Consider the following 20,430-nt stretch of genomic DNA (forward strand, 5'->3'; position numbering starts at 1 on the left):
TTCCCTGAACCTCAGCCCCAAGCACAATATTCAAGGATAAGATGCCTTTTTCACCCAACCCAGAGCTGAGTTTCTCTGCTTCCAGTCTCAGGCCACCACTCCTACCCAGCTAATCTTCCAAACTACTATCAGCATGTTCATCCTGAAACAAAGACCTGATCACATCACTCCATGACTTAAAAATCTAACAAGTATGTCCTCACTGACTCTAGGATGTGATTTCCAGCGGTAGGCCATGCCACACAAAGCCCATCCTGATGAAACTATTCTCTGTCTTCTTTTCTAGCTTTATTTCCCATTCCCCCTTCTCATGCACCCTATAGTCTGGTCATTTTCCCCATCTGTGACAAACTAAGATTTAAAACATGCCTATTATTATTATTATTATTATCATTTTATTTTAGAGAGAGAGTGTATAAGTGGGGGACAGGGACAGAGGGGAGAGAGAGAGAGAGAGAGAGAGAGAGAGAGAGAGAGAGAGAGAGATTGAGAGAGAGAATCTTAAGCATGCTCTGTGCTCGGGGTGGAGCCTCTATGTAGAGCTTGATCCTATGACCCTGGGATCATGACCTGAGCTGAAATCAAGAGTTAGATGCTCAATTGACTGAGCCTCCCAGGTGCCCCTAAAATGCAGTCTTTAGCTGGCAGGCCTGATATGCACATCTCCCTCCTTTGCAGCCTGATACAAAGCTAATTATTTTCCCCAACCCCCCACAGAGTATTAGCTTCTCTGTGAAACCTTTCCTAAGAATGTTCCAAGGCAAGGGTGGTGATCCCTCTTCTGTGCTCACTAGGCTTTGCAAAGGTCTCTGACACATTATAGTCACTGCCCCCCACTGTCTACCCTTCCACTGTGAGAGTGGAAAGCTCTGTCATTAAGGCCAAGGACAGAACAAGTGCTCAGTATGTGTTTCTTGAATTAAGGAGAGGGTTGAGATAAGTCAAGTTGTGTGTATTTGTTTTAATAAACAGCCCTCAAGAAATTAAAGGGTTTATTTAGTTCTCCTTCAAAACTGCTCCTTAATTTCCACTGGAGTCTCATTCATCCATGATACTAACAGGGAGCAGAGGAGATATTGATGGAGGGAGGTGGCAGTGAGGAAGGGTAAGTGACCACACATAGTAGGTAGAGGCTACAGAACTATGAGCTGGATTGCCCAGCATGAGAAGATTGACTTGCTTCCATTCTCATGGCTCCTGCCTTCTCATTGTTGATTAAGGAGCTGAGTAGTACAGCTAAACCAGGGAGGTGGGCCGCGAAGTGATAAAGCAGTCTGTGTTGTATTTAGAATCAGCAGGGCTCATGCAGCCACAGTCTCAATATCCACCCACCCCCTCAATATCCACTCACCCTGGCCCTCATTTGGGGCTAGCCTTTGGCCATCCCCTGTGGCTCAGCATCCAACCTAGACATGGCTGCCCCCACAGGAAGGCCTTTTGCAGGTAAATGTGGAAAATACAGACTTCACAACTAGAGAATGAGATTAACTTGTTTGCTACCAAAACCATCAGAAGGGCCTAGTGGCTTCTTAAAAGCGGAAGACAAAAATAACACTGGCAGGTGGAGATGTAATAGGAAAGATGGTGACATGGGAGACGGGAGCCTGGTGTCTCTACACTGGACTCCAGCCATAATGTGATGTGTGCGCTGTGTACAGTTACTTCCCTGCTCTGAAACTCAGATGTTAAACAAGCAGGTTGGATTAGATGATCCCCAAAGTCTCTTTCTAGCCCCACCGTATTATGATTGTACCACACCACCCATTCACTCACACATCTACTCAACATTTATTGAACACCTCTACCAGGATATTTGCTATCAAGGAAAAGTTAGAAGTTTGCACCAGATGCCAGTTGAATGCCATTATGTTTTGGGGAAATATGATTGGACATATATGTAAATAATAAAAAAACACACATACACATGGACATTTTATATTTCTTATCCCACTCCTCCAACTACACAGCAAACTTCTTTAAGCATGGATTATATACTCTGCATTTCTGAATAATCTCAGAGACTGACACCTAGAAATTATTCTGTTGATGTGTTTAACAATGTAAAGATGATTGTAAGACTAGCTACTAACACTTAGCACTTTCTATATGCCAGGCTCTGCTTTGACTGCCCTACATGTGGTAATTTACTTTGATGGTATAACTCTGTAGGTACATCTTGTGATTGCTATTATTACTACTATTACTTTCATCTTACATATGAGGACATTGAAGCACAGAGTAGTTAAGTTAGTTGCTCAAGGTTGCTCAGGGAGTGGCAGAGTTGGGATTCAAACCCAGGTGGTCTGGCTCCAGTTGGAGCTAATATGCACTTCATGTAGTCCAAAGTGTACAGCTACACTTAGAGACAAATAGTAAACATTTACTCTTGGGGCAGGGGGAACAACGAACAAACAGAACTATTAACAGGGGAACTATTCAGCAATAAGCCAGAAACATCAAATGATAAGTAAGAGCCATCCAGGTTAGTAAGGAAAGGAAGAGTGTGGCTGGAAGGACATCTCTTAATTTGTAATTTACCCAGCAGATCAAAAGAGTAGGGTGAAATGGGAAAGGACGGTGGGATTACGTGCTCGAGGAACCTGGGTTAGAGAGGAAATACAAAAAAACTCGTTGAAGACGAATTCAAGACCCAACATATACTCTGATAGATCTACTTTGGTTAAGAAGCAGGACCCTGGAGTCAGCTGGACCCAGGTTCAGATCCCAGCTGCAGGACATTCATACAAGCTATGTGACCTGGCTGGGCAATTTATTTAACCTCCCTGAGCCTCAGCTTCCTCACCAACAGGCACACTGTGTGGAATAAGTTAAGGCACAGGAAGCATTTAACATGACACCCAGCATACAGAAAATGTTCAAAGTTAACCACCATCACCATTCCTATTGTTTCTCCATTTCTCTACGGCCTTCTTAAATTGGTGAGTCTAAATGTAGAGCCAGGATGGTGATAAACTCACCCATGTTAATCAATGCCATGGTTAAAAAGAGAGACACTTGCTCCTCTAATGAGTTATGTTTCAGCTAATACTCCCTAGTGTCCCACCTGCTTTTTTCATTCCCCCAGCTGGTTCTTAGATTTGAAAAGAAAAAGGCCTCCATGGAGACCTGCACGCTTTTAACAATAATACAAAACAGAACGTCTGAGGTCAGGGTAAGCCAAGCCAAACAAATAAATCTTGCAGGATTGTGTTAACAAAACAAGGCTTAGTGGATCAGAGCGGGTAGGGTTCTGCCGGACTCAGGCCCTGCAGAGAAATGCCAAGCTCTGGTGAATTTCAAACACAAGGAGGTCAAATAGGAAGAGCAAAATATGGAGCACTTCAGAGTTCAGCATCAATGCTTGGCTGAAACCAGGAGAGCATTCTGTGCATGAAGGACCCCAGAAACCATGGATCAATCACACTCCTAGAACTCCACACCAGAAGGGTCTTACAGATCATCTATACAGCTTCTATGGAGGGCAACTTGGCAATAGCTATCATAATGTAAGTGTATACTTATACTGGGAGGTACACTCTGAGACAGACACTAGCCTATGGGAGGTCCATCAGGGAACACTCCAAGGATCACCATCACTGGATGGGCAGTAAGAGGAAGAAAGCAGCACTGGGGGGAAGGAGAAGGCAGGCTGCACTGCCATCTCACCAAAGAGCTCTGAAGCTGGGAGCTTCAACTCCTTCAGAGTTGTCCCAAACTGAGGTAAATGGGCAAGGTCTTCATACTGTCCAGTCACTGAATGTGGCTGCCACCAGGAAAGAGATGTGAGCTTGGACAAGTCAGCTCTCCTCACCTGAGGCACTTCCAAAAGAGGGCTGAGTGCTGAGAGCTGGCTTCTGGTAGCAATGCCAGCAGCTGGGGAAAGTCCTTTATTCCTCAAGGTGCATTACAGCACCCACGGCATACAATACTCCCAGGGCTCGTTCTATTTCCAGGAAGGAATCCTATGGATATGCTACCAAATGTTTGAAATGACATAAGTTCGGCATTATTTGTATTAGTAAAATTATGAAATATAAATTATTGGATATCCATATGACAGCACCCTTGGCAATCATTAACAAGAATGAGGCAGCTCTGCACATACTCTTGCGGAATCACAACCGGATACATTAAGTGAGAAAGGGTACGGAACAGTACAGATAAGTTTGTGTGGACTTTGAACAGCTAAAGGGATAGACTGTATTGCTCACTGTCTATTGCCACCCAGTCCCACACCCATCCTTGTCTCCTGCACTATGCGGGCTGAAAGCCTAAATCTATACTTCCCAGATTCTTTTGCCACATGGTTCCAGTTAATTTCTACCAATGGGAGCCATTTATGCAAGAGTTGAAGTTAGGAAGGAGGCAGCGATCATTCTGCTTCTGGTGGTAGTTATGAAAGCTTCCCCAACAGCCTCAGCAGATACAGCAGGTTGGTGGCAATTCCTACAGCATCAGTGGGAGAACAGGCTCTGGGTTCTCCACTGGCCACAGTGGTAGTGACAACAGCAGCAGTGAATGTAGGGCTGTTGTGGCTCTGGATATGATTTTCCCTTTTGAACCATTTGGAATCAATCCTCCCATTAAATTTTCTTCTGAAATATCTATAGTGGTTAATGTTTTTTGAACAAACTGCTATTTATGAAAAACAAAGGAAAATACACATATATGTATATTTGATCATTGCATTTAAAATCTCATCTGACTTTGGCTCAGGTTATGATCTCATGGTTTGTGGGTTTAAGCCCCGCACTGGAGGCTATGCTGACAACACAGAGCCTGCTTGGGATTCTCTCTCTCTCCCTCTCTCTCTCTCTCTCTGTCCCTCCCTAACTCATGCTTTTTCTCTCTCTCAAAATAAAAAAAATAAACTTCGGAAAAAAACAGATAGTTGCCCAAGAAACTAGTGGCTAAATGAACTGGTTAATAATGGTTAAAGAAAACAGATTAGTAGGGGCAAGGTTGGAGGTAGACTTTTTATCAGATACCATTTTTTACCTTTTCAATTTTTGGCTATATGTATATATTACCTTTACCCAAAATAAAAATAAAAGAGAAAAATAATAAAGGTTCATCTCCTATTAGGTACATAAATTTCCTGTGAAATATTCCCAACAATAACCACCCAGTTTCTGCTGGAACTCCCCACCTACCCAAGGGGCATGGTCCAGTCATCATTACTCTACTGATTAATAGTTTCTGTTTAGAGCAAGTTGAAATCCATGTTCTTGTAGAATTGTACTATTAGACTGAACTCTAATCCTAGTGAGAGAATCTAGGGTGGTTTTTCAGCACACCTGCACATGAAGCCTGGGTTCAAATTCCTCCTTTATCACTCATTTCAAACAGGGTATTTAACCTTTCTGAGCCTCACTTTCTTCATCTGCCAAATGGGGGAGTCATTCATAGCAGCCATCTCAAAGGGTGGTGGTGAGAATGAAATAAGGTTATGCATGTGAAGTGACTTAACCAACATATCTGGTTATTGCCCTTGACATCTGCACACTGGCAGAAAAATGCAATAGACAGTAGGAGGGCTCCGAAGTCAGGCTGCCTGGGTTCCAAGACAGGATCCTGCCAATTAAAAGTCGGGCAACCTTGGGAAAGCTACTTATTCCCTTTGAGCCTCAGTTTCTGCAAGATGGAGGCAATGACAGTGTCATCCCAACAATGAAAAGCATTGAGCCTTACCTTGCAAGTATTCAACATACAGTAACTTACTATCTCACCTACTCCTTCAGATGACAGATATTCTGCACAGAGCAAATGGGATCCTACCAAAGCCTGTTCTGCCTCCGCACTAAACGTCTCCAGTTCCTTATGCTGGTCCACTGTGCTCAGGGATGTCAGACTCCACTTACACCAATCACTCTCCTCAGAAGGTATTCCATGGAATACCCCCTTATGGTGTGACACCAAAATGGGATCTGTCACTAGAGTCTGACTAGCATAGTATCTGCGTGTGTGTATGTGTGTGCATGCACGTGTGAGTGTGTCACAGAGTGTATTGTGACAGAGACAGGGTGTGCATGTGCCGTGTGTGAAAGAGTGTGTGCGTATGTGTGCATGTGTGCTTATGTACCATCGCCTTCCTGGGTTCTAAATGCTGTACTTTGATAATGTAGTCTGAAGTAGCATCAGGTTTTGGGGGAGCAGCAACCATTAGCTGTAGTTTATCGAGAACCTAATATATGTGCCAGAAACCACGCTAAGTTTGTAATTCACACGGACTCATTTAATCCACACAAAAACTCTAGGGGGCAGATATTATTATCCTCATTTTTCAGATGAGGAAACATGCATAGAGATGTTATAAATAGAAGGTCAACAACTAAAATACTGTAGAGCTGAGATTCATCTCCAGGCAGCTGAGATCCACCCTGAAGCCAGTCTTAACCTCCACTCTATACTTCTTCCACAAATATTAAGAATTTGTTCAAATCTTAGGTCTTTCCTTTCCTCATGTGATTTTAGTAAGCTAAGTCTTTCTAGTCTTGCTCTTCTTCCGCTGAGTCTTTCCATAGGGAAAACTCCATGTTTTCAATATGAAATTTGATTGTATCTAATTTAATATAGCATATTCTCTCTTTCAGCTTCAAGCCATCAGCAAATGTAATTTGATAAGTCTCTATTAAGGAACAGAACAAAGCCAAGGGCACAGCCCTTAAGCAAGCCATTACATGTATTTCTCTCAAGGTGTATCTCTACCAAGTAATCATTTCCTAGTCCGGGTACTGTTCAACCTGTTCCCAACTCACCAATCTGAATTAACATTCAACCTTCATTTCTGTATCTTGTTGATAATTATTTCTTGAAATGTCACATGGTCTTTACAGTTAATCTCTACAGCAAAAGTCCATTCGAAGAAAGGTTGTCCCATAAAGAACTGTGGATGGAAGGCTGACGTGGGTATGCAAAATATATACACGATGCTGTTGAGTGTTTAAACTATTTTAAGAGAAAAATCCCACCTTTGCTTCCATAAGACATTTGAGTTGAGGAAATATATGAAGAGCAGAAGATGAACAGGACTTGAATCAAGAGCCTTTTCTGGGATCCACACACATCCACCTAACCCCATCCCAACTCCTACATCACACAAAGGCAGGACTCAAAGGGAGCCACTGGCATTCGTATGTAAATGTGTGGCTTTGTCCAGCTTCCTTCACTAGAGTCAAGGGCAGATTCTTTACCTTCTCTTGCCTTTCTTTCCATCTGCTAGAGCAGACATTGGCATTCCTTATGCCTTGGTACCTCTATTATCATGGAGGAAAGTCTCACCATTGTAATTGCAGCCTTTTTTTATTAGAAAGGAATGAAACCCACGGCTCTGTCCCACCAAGTCCTAGTCTGCTAATTTCTCAGAACTGAGTCTGTTTGATATTAATCCATTCATCAACCTCATTGCTTAGTCCCACAGAGGGGTAACTTGTACCTGTGGAGAAAAAGACCCTTTGCCTCAAATATAAACAGAGGAGAATTTGACATGCCGGCACCCTGGCTGGAACGTCTCAGACCTTCTGAGGACACTGCTGTGAGGCCCCACAGAGTCAATAGGGCATTCTGGGTAATAGAATGCAACATGATGCAGTCCCCCCTTTGGCCTCCCCAGAGTTTCTTGATTCGTGGCTCTGCAAGAGCTGAGGCAAGCAGTTTTTGAACTGGGGGGAAGAGGGTGGAGAGAAGGGGCGGAGGCTTCCTCTAGGCCAACCACAACTAACTCATTCGCTCTGTCCAGCAAAACCCAGACAGTGCAATTATCTGGTTAATTTGGCCCTTCGTTGGGAGACAGACTTCCAAAATGTGAGGCCAGCTCAGACTAAACAGTGCCTTCCATCCTAAGACTTTTCCCAAGTGTGAGAGGATACATGTGAGATTCCTGGGGGGTTGCTTATGTGTCCCACCTATTCATCCAGATGGAAAAGGCAAACAATTCGGACTCTAAGATGGGTTTAGGAAGGCATGTCTTTCAGGTAAAAATGCCCAAATAACCTGCTATTTGGTCGCCTGGCTAATTTCCCTTCCGGCTTCTATGGAGGGGGGATGGCTGGAAATCAGGATGACTCTAAATTAGCCAACATTTTCCAGAATGATTGTAGCCTTCATTGATTGGCTGAGTGTCCCCAGAGCCCCTGAGTGAGTTATTCTTAGGGCAATTCTCAATGATGCTCCTGATGACTCCTACTCATAGATTTTGTGCCCATAAGTGGGTCTAGGGGCATCACTGAGATAAGTGGGTAAAATTAAAACATGCCTCTGGGGTTTTCACAAATGGGAGGAGACAGGGCTAGCTGAATTGGCGACTGAGCGTTTACCAGATGGTTTATGGAAAACCCAGATTTTTGAGAGAAGATTAAGAAACAGTGATTTATCTCCCTTGGAAACTGACAAGCAGCCTGGAATCTGTGGAATCTATCAGTTATTCATTCTGCAAATATTTCTTCAGTTCTAGAATGTGCCAGGCCCTGTGCTACTTAACAAAGAGAGTTCCAAATAGTCATTGTCCCTACACTCATGCAAATAATCCCACACCTAAATATATGGATAAGGGCTAGGAAGGCCAAGTTGGATGTTATGATAGGGAATAACCAGGTTAGCTGATCTAGATCCAGGTGTGAGGGCTCAGAGAAGGAGTCTTTGAGGAAGAGATTTAAAAGTGAACACTTTAAAGAATCTATTTGCTTGTTTAGAAAGATCACCCTGGCTTTAGTACTAAAAATAAATGGGAAGTGGGTGAAAAGATAGAATTAGAAGGCTATTGATTAGGTAGACTGGATGAGAGTTGATGATGGTTCAGCCAAGGATCTAGATAGTAAGGATGGAAAGAAGTAGATGGACTGGAGACAGGGTTGTGGAGTCAACAGGTTCTGGTCCCTGAATAGGTGTAGTGGCAGGGGGAGGGGAGGCACCTAGGAGAATGTACAGGCTTCTGGCTAATGTGGAAGGTTAGAAGGTGCCACTCTTTATTGAGAGACGGAACTTGGGAGGACAAGTAGGTTGGGTCTAGGGGAAGATGATATGTCCTATTTTGAAGTCAACCAAACTAGACTCCTACCATCCCATAACCTGTACTTCCAGCCTCCTTAAAATTGCTCACACTGCTTCCTTCTCATGTACTCTTCATGTTGCCATCTCCACTTGTGGAAATCCTACCCATCCTTTAAGACGCCCTCCAAATACCACCCTCTCCTCAGAGCCAGCCTGACTCCCTCAATTAGTTGTGGCCTCTGCTGCCCATAGCGCCAAATTTGGACCTCTCTTTCTTGGATTTCACTTGTAATGAGGTTCTGTGAAGACTTATCTTGCCTCCCTTCCTAGACCACAAAATTTTGGGGACAGAGCCTCTGTCTCTATATCCTCATTCCCCATGTTAGCTAGCTTGCGTAGTAGACAGACGCTTGACAAATATTTGTTAAGTGAACAAAAATAACCTGCTCTTTGCCATGGAAGGAAAACCAGTAGACATTGGACTGACTTGAAAGCCACAGGATCAAATTGAAATTCAAGTTTAAGGTGTTTTAATACTAAGCCAACTCAAATTGGATGCTCAGAAAGGCTTTCTGTTCCTCCAACACACCAAACACAAAGAATGCTGAAAATGTCACACCCCTCTATTTTCTTATTGCACTTTTCTGAGTTCATCTTATAGTAGAGACCTTGTCTATCTTATTAACAATTTGTCTTTGATGATGATGATGCTATGACGATGATAAATGAATAACATTTACTAAGTACCCAGTATGTGCCAGGCGCTGTTCCAAGTACTTTTCATGGACTAACTCATTTGATCCTCATAGTCACCCTATGAAATTCGTGCTATTACACCAATGAGTTACACCAATGAAATTGGTGCTGTACAACAATCAGTTGTACAGATAAACAGAGTTGCAAAGAGCTTAAGTACTACTCAGCCAAGGGGTGGCACCAGGATTCAAACCTCGACTCTGGCTCCAGAGCCCATGCTCTGATGTGCTCTCCTAAGGCTGAGCACCATGCGTGGCATTTAGTAGGCCCTCAACAAGTGTTCACTGAATGAACGGAAGGATCCCTAGATCTGGAGATCACAAGTTCTAGTCCTAATTCTGCCACTGACTTCCTATATAGCCTTCAACAAGTCTGTATTTCTTTCCCCATAAAATGAGGTGCCTGGATGCTAATAAGTAACAACAAGAGTCAGTATTCATAACTCTAGCCTCTTTTGAGGTTTTAAATCATCTAATCCCAACAACAATGATACAAGAAAATTGAGGCACAGAGCGAGTAAGTCACCTGCCCATTACCTATTAAATGAGAGAGCTGGGATTCAAACCCACTGTGTTCCCTAGTCCAACTGGTTCCAAGGAGATGCCTTGGGGGCCATGGGGAGAATAGGGAAGGTGGAGCAGGATGGAGCAGACAGACTTTTGGGTTCCCCATGCCCATCTAGTCAGAGAACATCTACTTGTCTCTAGTTTGTAGAATGGGCTCCTACTTGAGATTTCCTCTGAAGAAAGGTTATGATGCTAAAACAAACAAACAAAAACATTAAACTAAAGAAATGTAATAAAATTCCCAGGTATAAGCCTGGATTTTCTAGTAATCTTGGCTCATGGTAGCCATATAAGATGAGGATCAAGGCTGCTCCTGGGAATGGCTCCTGCTGTGGAAAACATCAGGGCGACAGCACGAAAGACCCAGCTCCAACCTACCTGCTCCACTCGGATTTCAATCTCTCCATTCACCTTCTTTCCATGAAAGTATTTGGCCCTGTTAAAGAGAGGAAGAAAACTACTGAGTAAGGATGCAGACTGCTTTATTATTTTCTCCCTTCTCTCAAAATCCTTACCCCCAGGGGCACATGTCAAACACATTTGTAACTTCATGCTCTTTCCTCCCACCTTTTCTAATTTTTTTTCTAATTATTTTCTAATTATTTGTATTTTCTAATTATTTGTATATACTATGTGCAAGAGGAGAAAGAATACTGGATGGGAAGATTGGAGACTCAGGTTCTGTTTCTACTTGGCAACCCTGTTTCAATTTTATAATCTGTAGAAGGAAGATAATATCTGTGTGACTTATTTCTAAGGGCTATTTTAAAGATCAAATGAGATAAAGAATCCTACAAAAGTAAATAATGCAGAATTATTTTATTATTGTATTGAGTTATACTCTACATACTCCATAAATTATCTATCCATCCACCCATTCCTCCATTTGTCCATCTGTCCAATGAAGCAGCCCTCATCTGTCCTTTTATCCATCCATCCATCCATCCATCCATCCATCCATCCATCCATCCACCCATCCATCATCTCTCCTCTATATCCCTACTTCTATCTTCTCATTATCAGTAAATAGCATCCCATCTACCCATTGCTCAAGGCAGAAACATAGACATCATTCTTGTTACCCCTTTCTCTCTCCCTATCTCCATTGATTCTACATTCTAGTTATTTCCCAAATCTATCCAAATGCCAATTTTTCTCAGTAAGCACCATAATCTTGGCCCCCTTCCTCTCTCTTCTCATATAGACTTTCTTTTCATACTCTTCTTCCATAGTACTTATTACAATTATAGTTAGTTATAATTGGTAACTGTGTTTAATGCCTGTGTCTCACTAAACTATAACACAACTACTTAGAGTAAGGCACAAATACTCCCAATACCTACCAGAGTGCTTAACACAGAGTAGGAGCTCAATTAATATTTGCTGGATGAATAAATGAGTGGAGATAGATGGGGAAAAAAAAACCTACTTGTTGAGTATTTACTCTGTGCCAGAAACTGTGCTGTAGGCTCGAGCCTATATAGCCTTTCTCATTTAATGCTTACAACCACCACCATGAAGGAGGCATTATTATTTCCATCCTATAAAAAAGAAAACTGAAACCCAGAGAAACGAAATATTTTGCCTGAGGGACTAGAGTCCTGGACTTCTAATTCCACATCTATGTTTTTGCTCAACCCTGAAAAAAAGCAGCAAATGTTGGGGTACTCTGGGTTTAGATGTCCTCCCACACACAAGGCAAAAGTAATAAAAGTTTCCATTTGCTCTTTTGGATTTTTGGTATGGAGAAACTAATAGTTCTTAGTCACTTGCTGTAAACCGAGCACTGTGTTAAGCATTTCCATAAACCATTCTGGGGCAGAGACAGCTTTTTGTTCCAATACCCATTCTCCTCTTCCCCACAATAAGAGATTTTACAGATTGGGACACACACACACACAAGAATGAATATCCCAACTCTCCATTCAGCTAGGGGTGGCCATGTGACTGAGTTCTAACCAATAATTTGTAAGTAGTACATCCAAGAATCTTCTTAGTTTCCTCTATTCTTTTTCCTGGAACATCCATGTTACCATCTATTTTTTCAGCCTTCCATTTGTGAAAAAAAGAATCCTTCCTACAGATTCTCTGACCAAGCTTCAGTCTGTTTGCTTTCAAAGAGTCTCTATCTACACTTAGGCAATGGCAGTGGAGTTCACCTCTTTCCAAGACTGCCCAAATCGCTGACTGATAGCTCTAATATTAAGATAATTTTTTCTTACTAGATTGACAGGCTTAGACATGCAAAACTTTAGTGGTATAGGAGCTGTTGTTGTGACTTGAAAGGATGGTTTTGTTATCTCTCCCAGACATGGTGTTTGACAAAATGTGCAGTGAGGCTCATACAAAGGGAACCTTTCCACATAGTTTGTGAATTTTATCACGAATCCTTAAAGGTAGTGTCTGCAAACTTCAGAGACTAGGATAAGTCCACCTCTCATATCTGTGGGGGCCTGGGGCAAGAGAACAAATGGACACCTGTGCATCATATGTCTAATATTTACAGTTGATAAACAAAGCTAGCAAACATTTAAATAAAACATGCCTCTCTTCCTTCCTTGACAAAGACAACTTCATCATGATCTGGAGGGGTCAGAACTTCAACTTCTTGGAATTCTTAGAGTTCTACCCAGAGCCAGGCGGCATGGGGACTGCCTTCTCTTGGTTCCTACAGTCTTCCCTGATTCTCCTCCCACCCTCCTCTCAATCCTGAATCACCTGGGCTTCTTGTGCAGGCTCATGGATAGCTCAGCCCACAGGCTACACTCCATCTTCTCACTCATTCCCCCATCCACCATTCTTCCTTGGCCATGCCTTCCAAGGATGGACCAGGGAACTGGCCTACACAGGGCATGGAATTGGGTCAGGGTCCCTTTGGGCAAAGAATTCTAGGGTTCTTTGTATCCACTGCATGGTATAAGGGTGCAATTTGTGGGGTCCTGGCACAGGGCCCTCCTTTGCTGTCAGAAGGGGTACAGCTAGTCAAGGCTGTGTGGCAAAGTTCCCCCTAGCTTAGGTTTAAAAGATGTGCTAGGTGGGCCTGGGACCTCATAATAGTAACTAATGAGAACAATCACTGGTACACTGGAAAAAGCATGGTTTGGGCAAAGTCTGAGCCATACAACTCACTCACCACATGTTCTAAGCCAAGGTACTTAACCCCTCTAGGACATGGTCTTCTCATTTGTCAAGCGGTGATAACATCTACAGCCAAGCCTGTAGTGATCAATTCACCTCATCCTCTATGCAACAAGGCAATAGAGTGTAGTAGACTCAGGGCAACCACATGGATGGACTCTCAGCTCTACCACTCACTCACTGTGAAACCTTGGGTAACTCTACTCAACCTCCATGTGCCTGAGTTTCCACATTTGGGAAGTAGGGTTAGTAACAGTAACTATCTCACAGCGTTGTTGTAAAGATTAACTGAGACAAGATGTATAAAGCACTGAGAACAGTTCCTGCACATAGTAAGCTCTAATGTATACAGCCCAGGGCCTAAAATAGAATCAACAACAACAAAGAAATATTGAGTGTTTTCTCTGTACCCTCATGGAGGTTACGAAACAGAAATGTGATTCACCTCCTTTTGATCTGTTCCATCAGTGCAATGAGCGATGGGTGATGATAATAATAATAAATAGACACTGTTGGTATATAAGGCCTGCTAGTACCTTCATATCCCTCCTCCTATTAGACCCTACTAGGTAGGGCAGGGATCAGTCCCCACACATTCCAGATGGAGAAGTCCCTGTTCAAAGATACATAAGAACTCTAAGTGGCACCAGTGAGTTAGATCTTGTGCTTCAAGATTTTCGGGATTCAGCAGGACCCTGCTGACATTGGCCATTTCTCCTCCAGTTTTCTATCCATCTCACGGACACACTCAACTTCCTGCAACTCCCTAGCCATGTCCCACACTTTACACCACTGAGCCTTTGCACCCGCTGTTCTCTCTGCTTAGGATGGCTTCTTGCTCTTCTCTGCCTGGCTGCCTCCAAGATCCTCGCTCACCTCCTTTATCAAGTTTTCCTTGAAAGTGCCCCCCTAATGAGGCTGGGTTAGGTGTTCCTCCTTGGGGTTCCCACAGCATCCTGTACTTTACAGGATGTATCAGTCCATGTTGTAATGGCACAGTATTTGTCTGTACTCTGCCCCAATACACCTAGTCTATGAGCTCCTGGAAACCTGATACTGTGTGTCAGTGCTCAATGAATTCGATGTCTGGCACAGAGTGCCAGGGCACAAGGCACATATGTAACGAATGTTTGCTAACTGGGTAAATGAACAGTCTTCCAAGGATAAGCCATAACGTATCCTGTCCTCAAGACACTTTACTGTCATCTACTGGCACACTGTTGTAATACACTTACAAATCTGCACTGATTACAGTGTGGGGTAGTTGTACAGTGTCCAACCTGAATGACTGGAAGCCCTCAACTCGATTCTAACCAGAACCCAGAGCACTTTATACCATACGAATACCACCCAAGCAGCTCTAGCCTTCACAAGGCCTCACCTTCCCAGGAAAAACACTTGTTTTGCCCATCTCTGGAATGTTTACTGCAGAGCCTGGCAGACGGACTTGGGCTGAAGCTGAGGGTCAGGCAGTCCATCCCCCTGCCTGGCTGGGAGTCAGAAGTCTGTCTCCTGACAGGCCACACAGACTGCTGCCTCCTTGCCGGGGGCTCATTCAGGCTTGAGCTGCCTCTGAACAGTTCTGTCTGGCAGAGGGAAGGGTAGGGATGGTCTGGAATTCTAGATGCCTTGGGGGCTGGGATTGCTGCCTTTGTAACTGCGTGGCTGTTTGACCTCAGGCAAAACGGACGGCCTCACTGTGCCCGAAGGCTGTCTCCCTAATGCAGACTTCTTCCTAATGCCCCAATATGTTTATTCTTATAATGAGCTCCTGAATATCCCAGCCAATCACTCAAGGCCTTGGCCTTGGGAAGAGGGTGGGGGAAACTCTTGATTCCAGGAAGCTTCCTTCTCTGTGGGTGGTCTCATATTTTACTGCCACATCAGAGGCACCAGGAAGGAGAATATTATAAAACCAGCGCTGCCTGGGGTGGGAAATCCCAAGTTTGGGGAGGCGGGATGTGGTGTGTGAATGAGATTTATGAGGAGCGGGTACTCAGTTCTTTCATGGCGACAGCAGGGGCAGAAGGAAGAGGAGAATTAGCACAAACAGGATCCACCTGTGTCCAAGCGACACCCTCCTAATAAATGTGTCTGGGATGTAGAGTCAATGTGGCTGGGCCTTGGCTATGTCCTTCCCAGGGAGGAGGGGTCAGGAATGTTCTGTCTCAGGCACAGCCCTCTTCCCACAGGTCCCCCCTGTAGGAGGAGGGAGGGAGGGCAGGGATGCAGGGATCTGGCCCAGGAGAGTCTCATGTTTCTGATGCAACATATTGGTTGCTTATTTGTGGCCTGGACTTAAGCAGGGGGAGATGGGCTATGGATCATGCAGGAAATCATTGAAGGTAGACAGGCTCAGGGCTTTCCCAGTCAGCAAGATGAGAATCACATGGCATGCTGGTTGGATGGAGGTGTGGCAAAAGCAGGACCTTTGAATACAGAGGTCCAATTCAGAGATCCATTCTAGCTCCATTACTTACTTGAAAAAAATAAATAACCTGCCTGGCCCCTTCCCACTGCCAACGGGGACCCTCCAATGGTGGGGCAGCCTCTCCATACCACCTTGCAATTAGGGAACTCCAGTGAGTTAGGGAGGGGAGGGATCCTCTGAGGATGACAAGGTCCCTTGCACCCATACAGGGATCTCTACAGGTAAGAAACTAGAGCCCCAAGTCACTGGATATGACAAATGGCCCCTCATTGGCTTCTGACAGCAATAGAAAAGGAGATTTTCATGAGTAGGTCTGGTCACTATTCACTCCCTTATTTAACCACCATTTCCTGGGCCTCATATAGACCAGGCACCCTATTAGGCATAAGAGGAAAGGTTGCTCCACAAGTGCCTGCTCTTGTGGAGCTCACATGCTCCCAGAAAAGTCAGAAGACTAACCAGGTGAAAAAGAAATGGTAAGAATAAAATGCACAAATGCACAAATGGTAAGAATAAAATGCACAATGGATGATAAGATGTGAAGAGCAGGGGAGATCTGACTCAGGTTGGTCAGGGAAGCCTTCTTCAAAAGACGCTTAACACATATTTATTGATCAACTACTATGGGCCAGAGCCTATAGGCTCCAAGGAAGTAAGTATGAAGAAAACATAGTTCTTGGCCTCAGGGAGCTTACTACCTAACAGGAGGGAGAGACTCATAAATGGACAATGACCACACAGGGCACTAGCCCAAAGATCCAGGTCAGCCCACAGAAGGGACACCCAACCTAGTCTAAGGGTCAGGAGCCACTTCCTTGGTAAAGTGGCCCAGGTCATCCATTAACCAATCCAATATTTGGAGCCTATTCATTGCCAAGGCCAAAGGCTACAAAGATGACTGTGAGAGGCTCTGGATGTGTGTGTATGTGTGAAAGGCACAGACAAGGGCAAATGAGTTGGGCAGATGCTGGGGGTACTCAGGGAGGGGACAAACCTTCCTGGGGCATGTCCTAAATGTGCAGGAAAAATGAGTAGCAGGCATGGTACAGAAGACCTATATTTGAGTTGGCAGCTGGGGTACCTGCTACACGATTTTGGACAAGCCGTTACCTTCTCATCTGTAGAACAGGGATAGGAAGATCTACCCACAGGTTAGCATAAGGATGCAGATTTGAAGGACTCTGGGAACCTGCCAAAAACGTGCTAGCAAGTGTCCTACTCCCTGGTGGGCTGCAAGGGTGGAACTTCACCTCTCCAGGTAAAGAGGTAGATGGGCACTGCTAGCACTGGAGACAGATCCAGGTCCTGTCTAGCTCTATTTATTTCCTTGTACTGCCTCAGACAGACATCGACCTTCCCAAGCCCCAGTTTCATTTGTAAGTGCCCATGAATAATATCCTGACACATGGCAGATGTTTAATGTCCCTCTCTTTCTCTCCTGACCTTCACCAGGATGGGAAGAGGGCTGAAGTCAGTTGGGTGTGTCCCTGGGGAAGTGACATGTCATTTTCTCTCTCCAAGAGGAGGAGGAAGGTGGCAGTATCTTCCTTGCTCTAAATGAAACTCCTGCTTCATGTCTAGCCTAATGGAAACCTGCCTGGACTTCTCCCTGGGATCTCCTCTTCCTCCCCAGCATAGGCCTTTAGGGTACACAAAGTCATCAGCCACCCACTTATCATGAGTGCAGAAATCGGGCTAGAATGTCATCTCAGTCCTTACTCCTCCCCTTGCCAAAGACCCTGCACTGTGTCACCTTCATTCCTACAGATATTTGAAAGTCCACAATCTTTATTACACAAAGAGAATTAGTTAACATTTAGAAGGCTAAACCATTCCCCACCCCCATCCCCTGCAAACATTTAATGAGCATCTGCTAAGAGCCCAAGCTGGGGAAATGCCCACGGAAAGGTAATACACTGAAAGATAATTCATACCAATGTACAAGTGACTAATATCTGATCATTCCAGAAAAGGGTATAAGAAAAGATGGTATAAGGAGGATGAGAAGGGGACCATGAGAATATTGAGTGTTTGATTTAGAAAGAGGGAGCTGGGGGTTAGGGGGCAGCGGTGCCTGGGTGGTTCAGTTGGTTAAGAGTCCAACTCTTGATTTCAGCTCAGGTCATGATCCCATGATCCTGGAGCCCCACATGGGATGGAGCCCCAGGTTGTGGGATGGAGAGATTCTCTCTCTCCCTCTGCCTCTCTCCCCCATATGCACACTCTCTTCCTCTCTAAAACAAATAGAAAATTTTAAGTCCAAAAATAAGACTGTGGACTTCATGAAGTTTACCAGTTGGCAACTTCTGATAAAGAAGATAGGAGTCAGGATAAATATGTATTCTAGCTCTTCTGGGTCTGTTTCCCAGCTAGACTGTATGTACCATAATGGCAGGAGGGCTGTTTTGTTTAGTGCAATACTATGGTCTAGCGCAGTGCTGGGCACATAGGGGACCTTGGATAGATGGGTGGATGGATAGAAGCATGCATGCTCATACAAGGTATGAGGCCTTTCAAGGTGTGAAGGGCAGGGAACAGAAGGAAAAGGCTGAGAGAAGTTATTTTTCATCCATTCTTCCCTCCTTCACTCCCATCCATCCATTTATTTACCCTTCCTTCCTTCCTTCCTTCCTTCCTTCCTTCCTTCCTTCCCATCCATCCACCCATCCACCCATCCATCCATCCAATCACTTACTCATGCATGCATGCTTCTATCCATCCACCCATCTACCCAAGGTCCCCTATGTGCCCAGCACTGCGCTAGACCCGAAGTATTGCACTAAACAAAACAGCCCTCCTGCCATTGTAGTATATACAGTCTATCTGGGAAACAGACCCAGAAGAGGAACTAGAATACATATTTATCCTGACTCCTGTCTTCTTTATCAGAAGTTGCCAACTGGTAAACTTCATGAGGTCCACAGTCTTATTTTTGGACTTAAATTGACTACTTACAATAGAAAATTCATATAAAAAATTCAGATTTCTGGCTGTCCTTGGAAAATCAATGACTTAGCAACACCAGGCCCTTGTTCCTGCATGGTGACAACTAGGTGAGTGAACTGAAGCTGCTGTCTTCAGAGGGGACATCAGTTCTTACACCCAACACAGTCCCCATGGTTCTGTCATTTTGTTGAAGCTGAAACCAAGTGGCAGACACCATTTGTCATAAATCATGTGCTGTTGTTTTCCTTACAGCAGGGAAATATTTCTCTATGCCTGTGCCTTTTCCTACCACCTGCCCCTTCACTCACAGACCATCTTGTCTCCTGTGAGCAGCTGCACAGGCAACCCCTAATTTAACTAATTCCATTCTGAAGATGGCAATCAGCTCAGCGCAAATTTTCAGGAAACCCACACCCTTACCCTTCCTGAAGATCCAGGGTGAGTGGTCAGGAAAATGGACACAAAGCACCATCTTCTCTCTTGCCATCACAGATAGCCTCCCTCCTGCCAAGGAAACATGTCCTAGGCAGGCTTCCACAGGCCCCAGGAGAAGAGACGTTCTGTAATGAGGCTGGCATCTGCCCAGTGACCTGCCTCCCCCAGGGCAAGGCTGTAACCAGGTGGGGTGAAGTCTGTAGACTCAAGCACTGGAACAGCTATTGCTAAGAAAGTCATGGCATCTCAGGGACTCCATGAAAGGTCATTCAGAGGACCTGGGTGAGAAAACCACGTTTTGGAGGAAGAGGAGAAACTCACAAGGTAAACAGTTGAATTCTTCAGAGAAAAGCAAGGCAAAGTCAGAGAAGTGACTGAGACATAAAGTCATAGAGTAAAAAACAAAAAGCTTTAAGCTCAGGACTCCTGCGAGGGCTTATAAGCCAACCTCTTTATAGTTGGAGCCTCTTCTGCCTCCTTCCTTCCAAGTGGCCAGCCCAGTTGTGCTCGAACACCTGCAAGTGATGGGGAGATCATTCCCTCACTAGGAAGCCCATATGATCTTTGGATGACTTTCCATTCTATATATTGAGCTGAAATACCTCTCCTGCTTAGTTGGCCCCACTGTTCCCAGGTCTTGTCTTGTAATGAAAGAAGTCTTGTAACTCAATGGTTTCTAAGTTTGGCTCATCATCATTAAAAACAAAAACAAACAAACAAAAACAATTTCCCAAGCTCTACTTTGGATATTCTGAGTCAGTAGTTCTAAGGGCACTCTGCAGTGTGGCCTGTCCTGCACCTATCTGAATTTCCAGTAATAGCACCTCCATTTGCATCTGCACTGATGGAACCAAGCAGCTCTCTTGCACGTGGTCTTGGTGGAACTGTCCCAGGACATACTGTGGAACCAGCCAGGTTTGTGTTTCCCCAAGGTTTGGATTTGTTGGCAAAGAGGCACATGGCTGGGAGGAAACACGAGCTGGCTTCTCTAGAGAAGGCTGCCTACACAAGTCCCAGCCTCCTAGATCCCAGGGGAGCTCTGGGCCCCAGCCTCTCCGAGACTTGAGTCTTCATATTCTCTTTTGATTCTGTGAGCCTCCACATCCAAAACATCCCCATTTTGCCTAAGTCTGCCAAAGTCTACTCCTTTTTCTTGCAAACAAAGAACTC

General features: G+C 44.4%; 1 protein-coding gene across 2 annotated transcripts in view; it reads right to left on the reverse strand.

Annotated features, from left to right (window-relative positions):
• Positions 1-20,430, reverse strand: part of SYN3 (synapsin III) — a 465,836-nt gene that overhangs the window by 395,577 nt on the left and 49,829 nt on the right. For both annotated transcript variants that reach the window (XM_023257413.2, XM_019835455.2), the window contains exon 3: positions 10,689-10,746. In XM_023257413.2, the coding sequence (XP_023113181.2) occupies positions 10,689-10,746 (58 nt within the window). The remainder of the gene's footprint in view (positions 1-10,688; positions 10,747-20,430) is intronic.

This window comes from Felis catus, chromosome B4 (genome assembly GCF_018350175.1).
Source record: "Felis catus isolate Fca126 chromosome B4, F.catus_Fca126_mat1.0, whole genome shotgun sequence".
Classification (NCBI taxonomy): Eukaryota; Metazoa; Chordata; class Mammalia; order Carnivora; family Felidae; genus Felis; species Felis catus.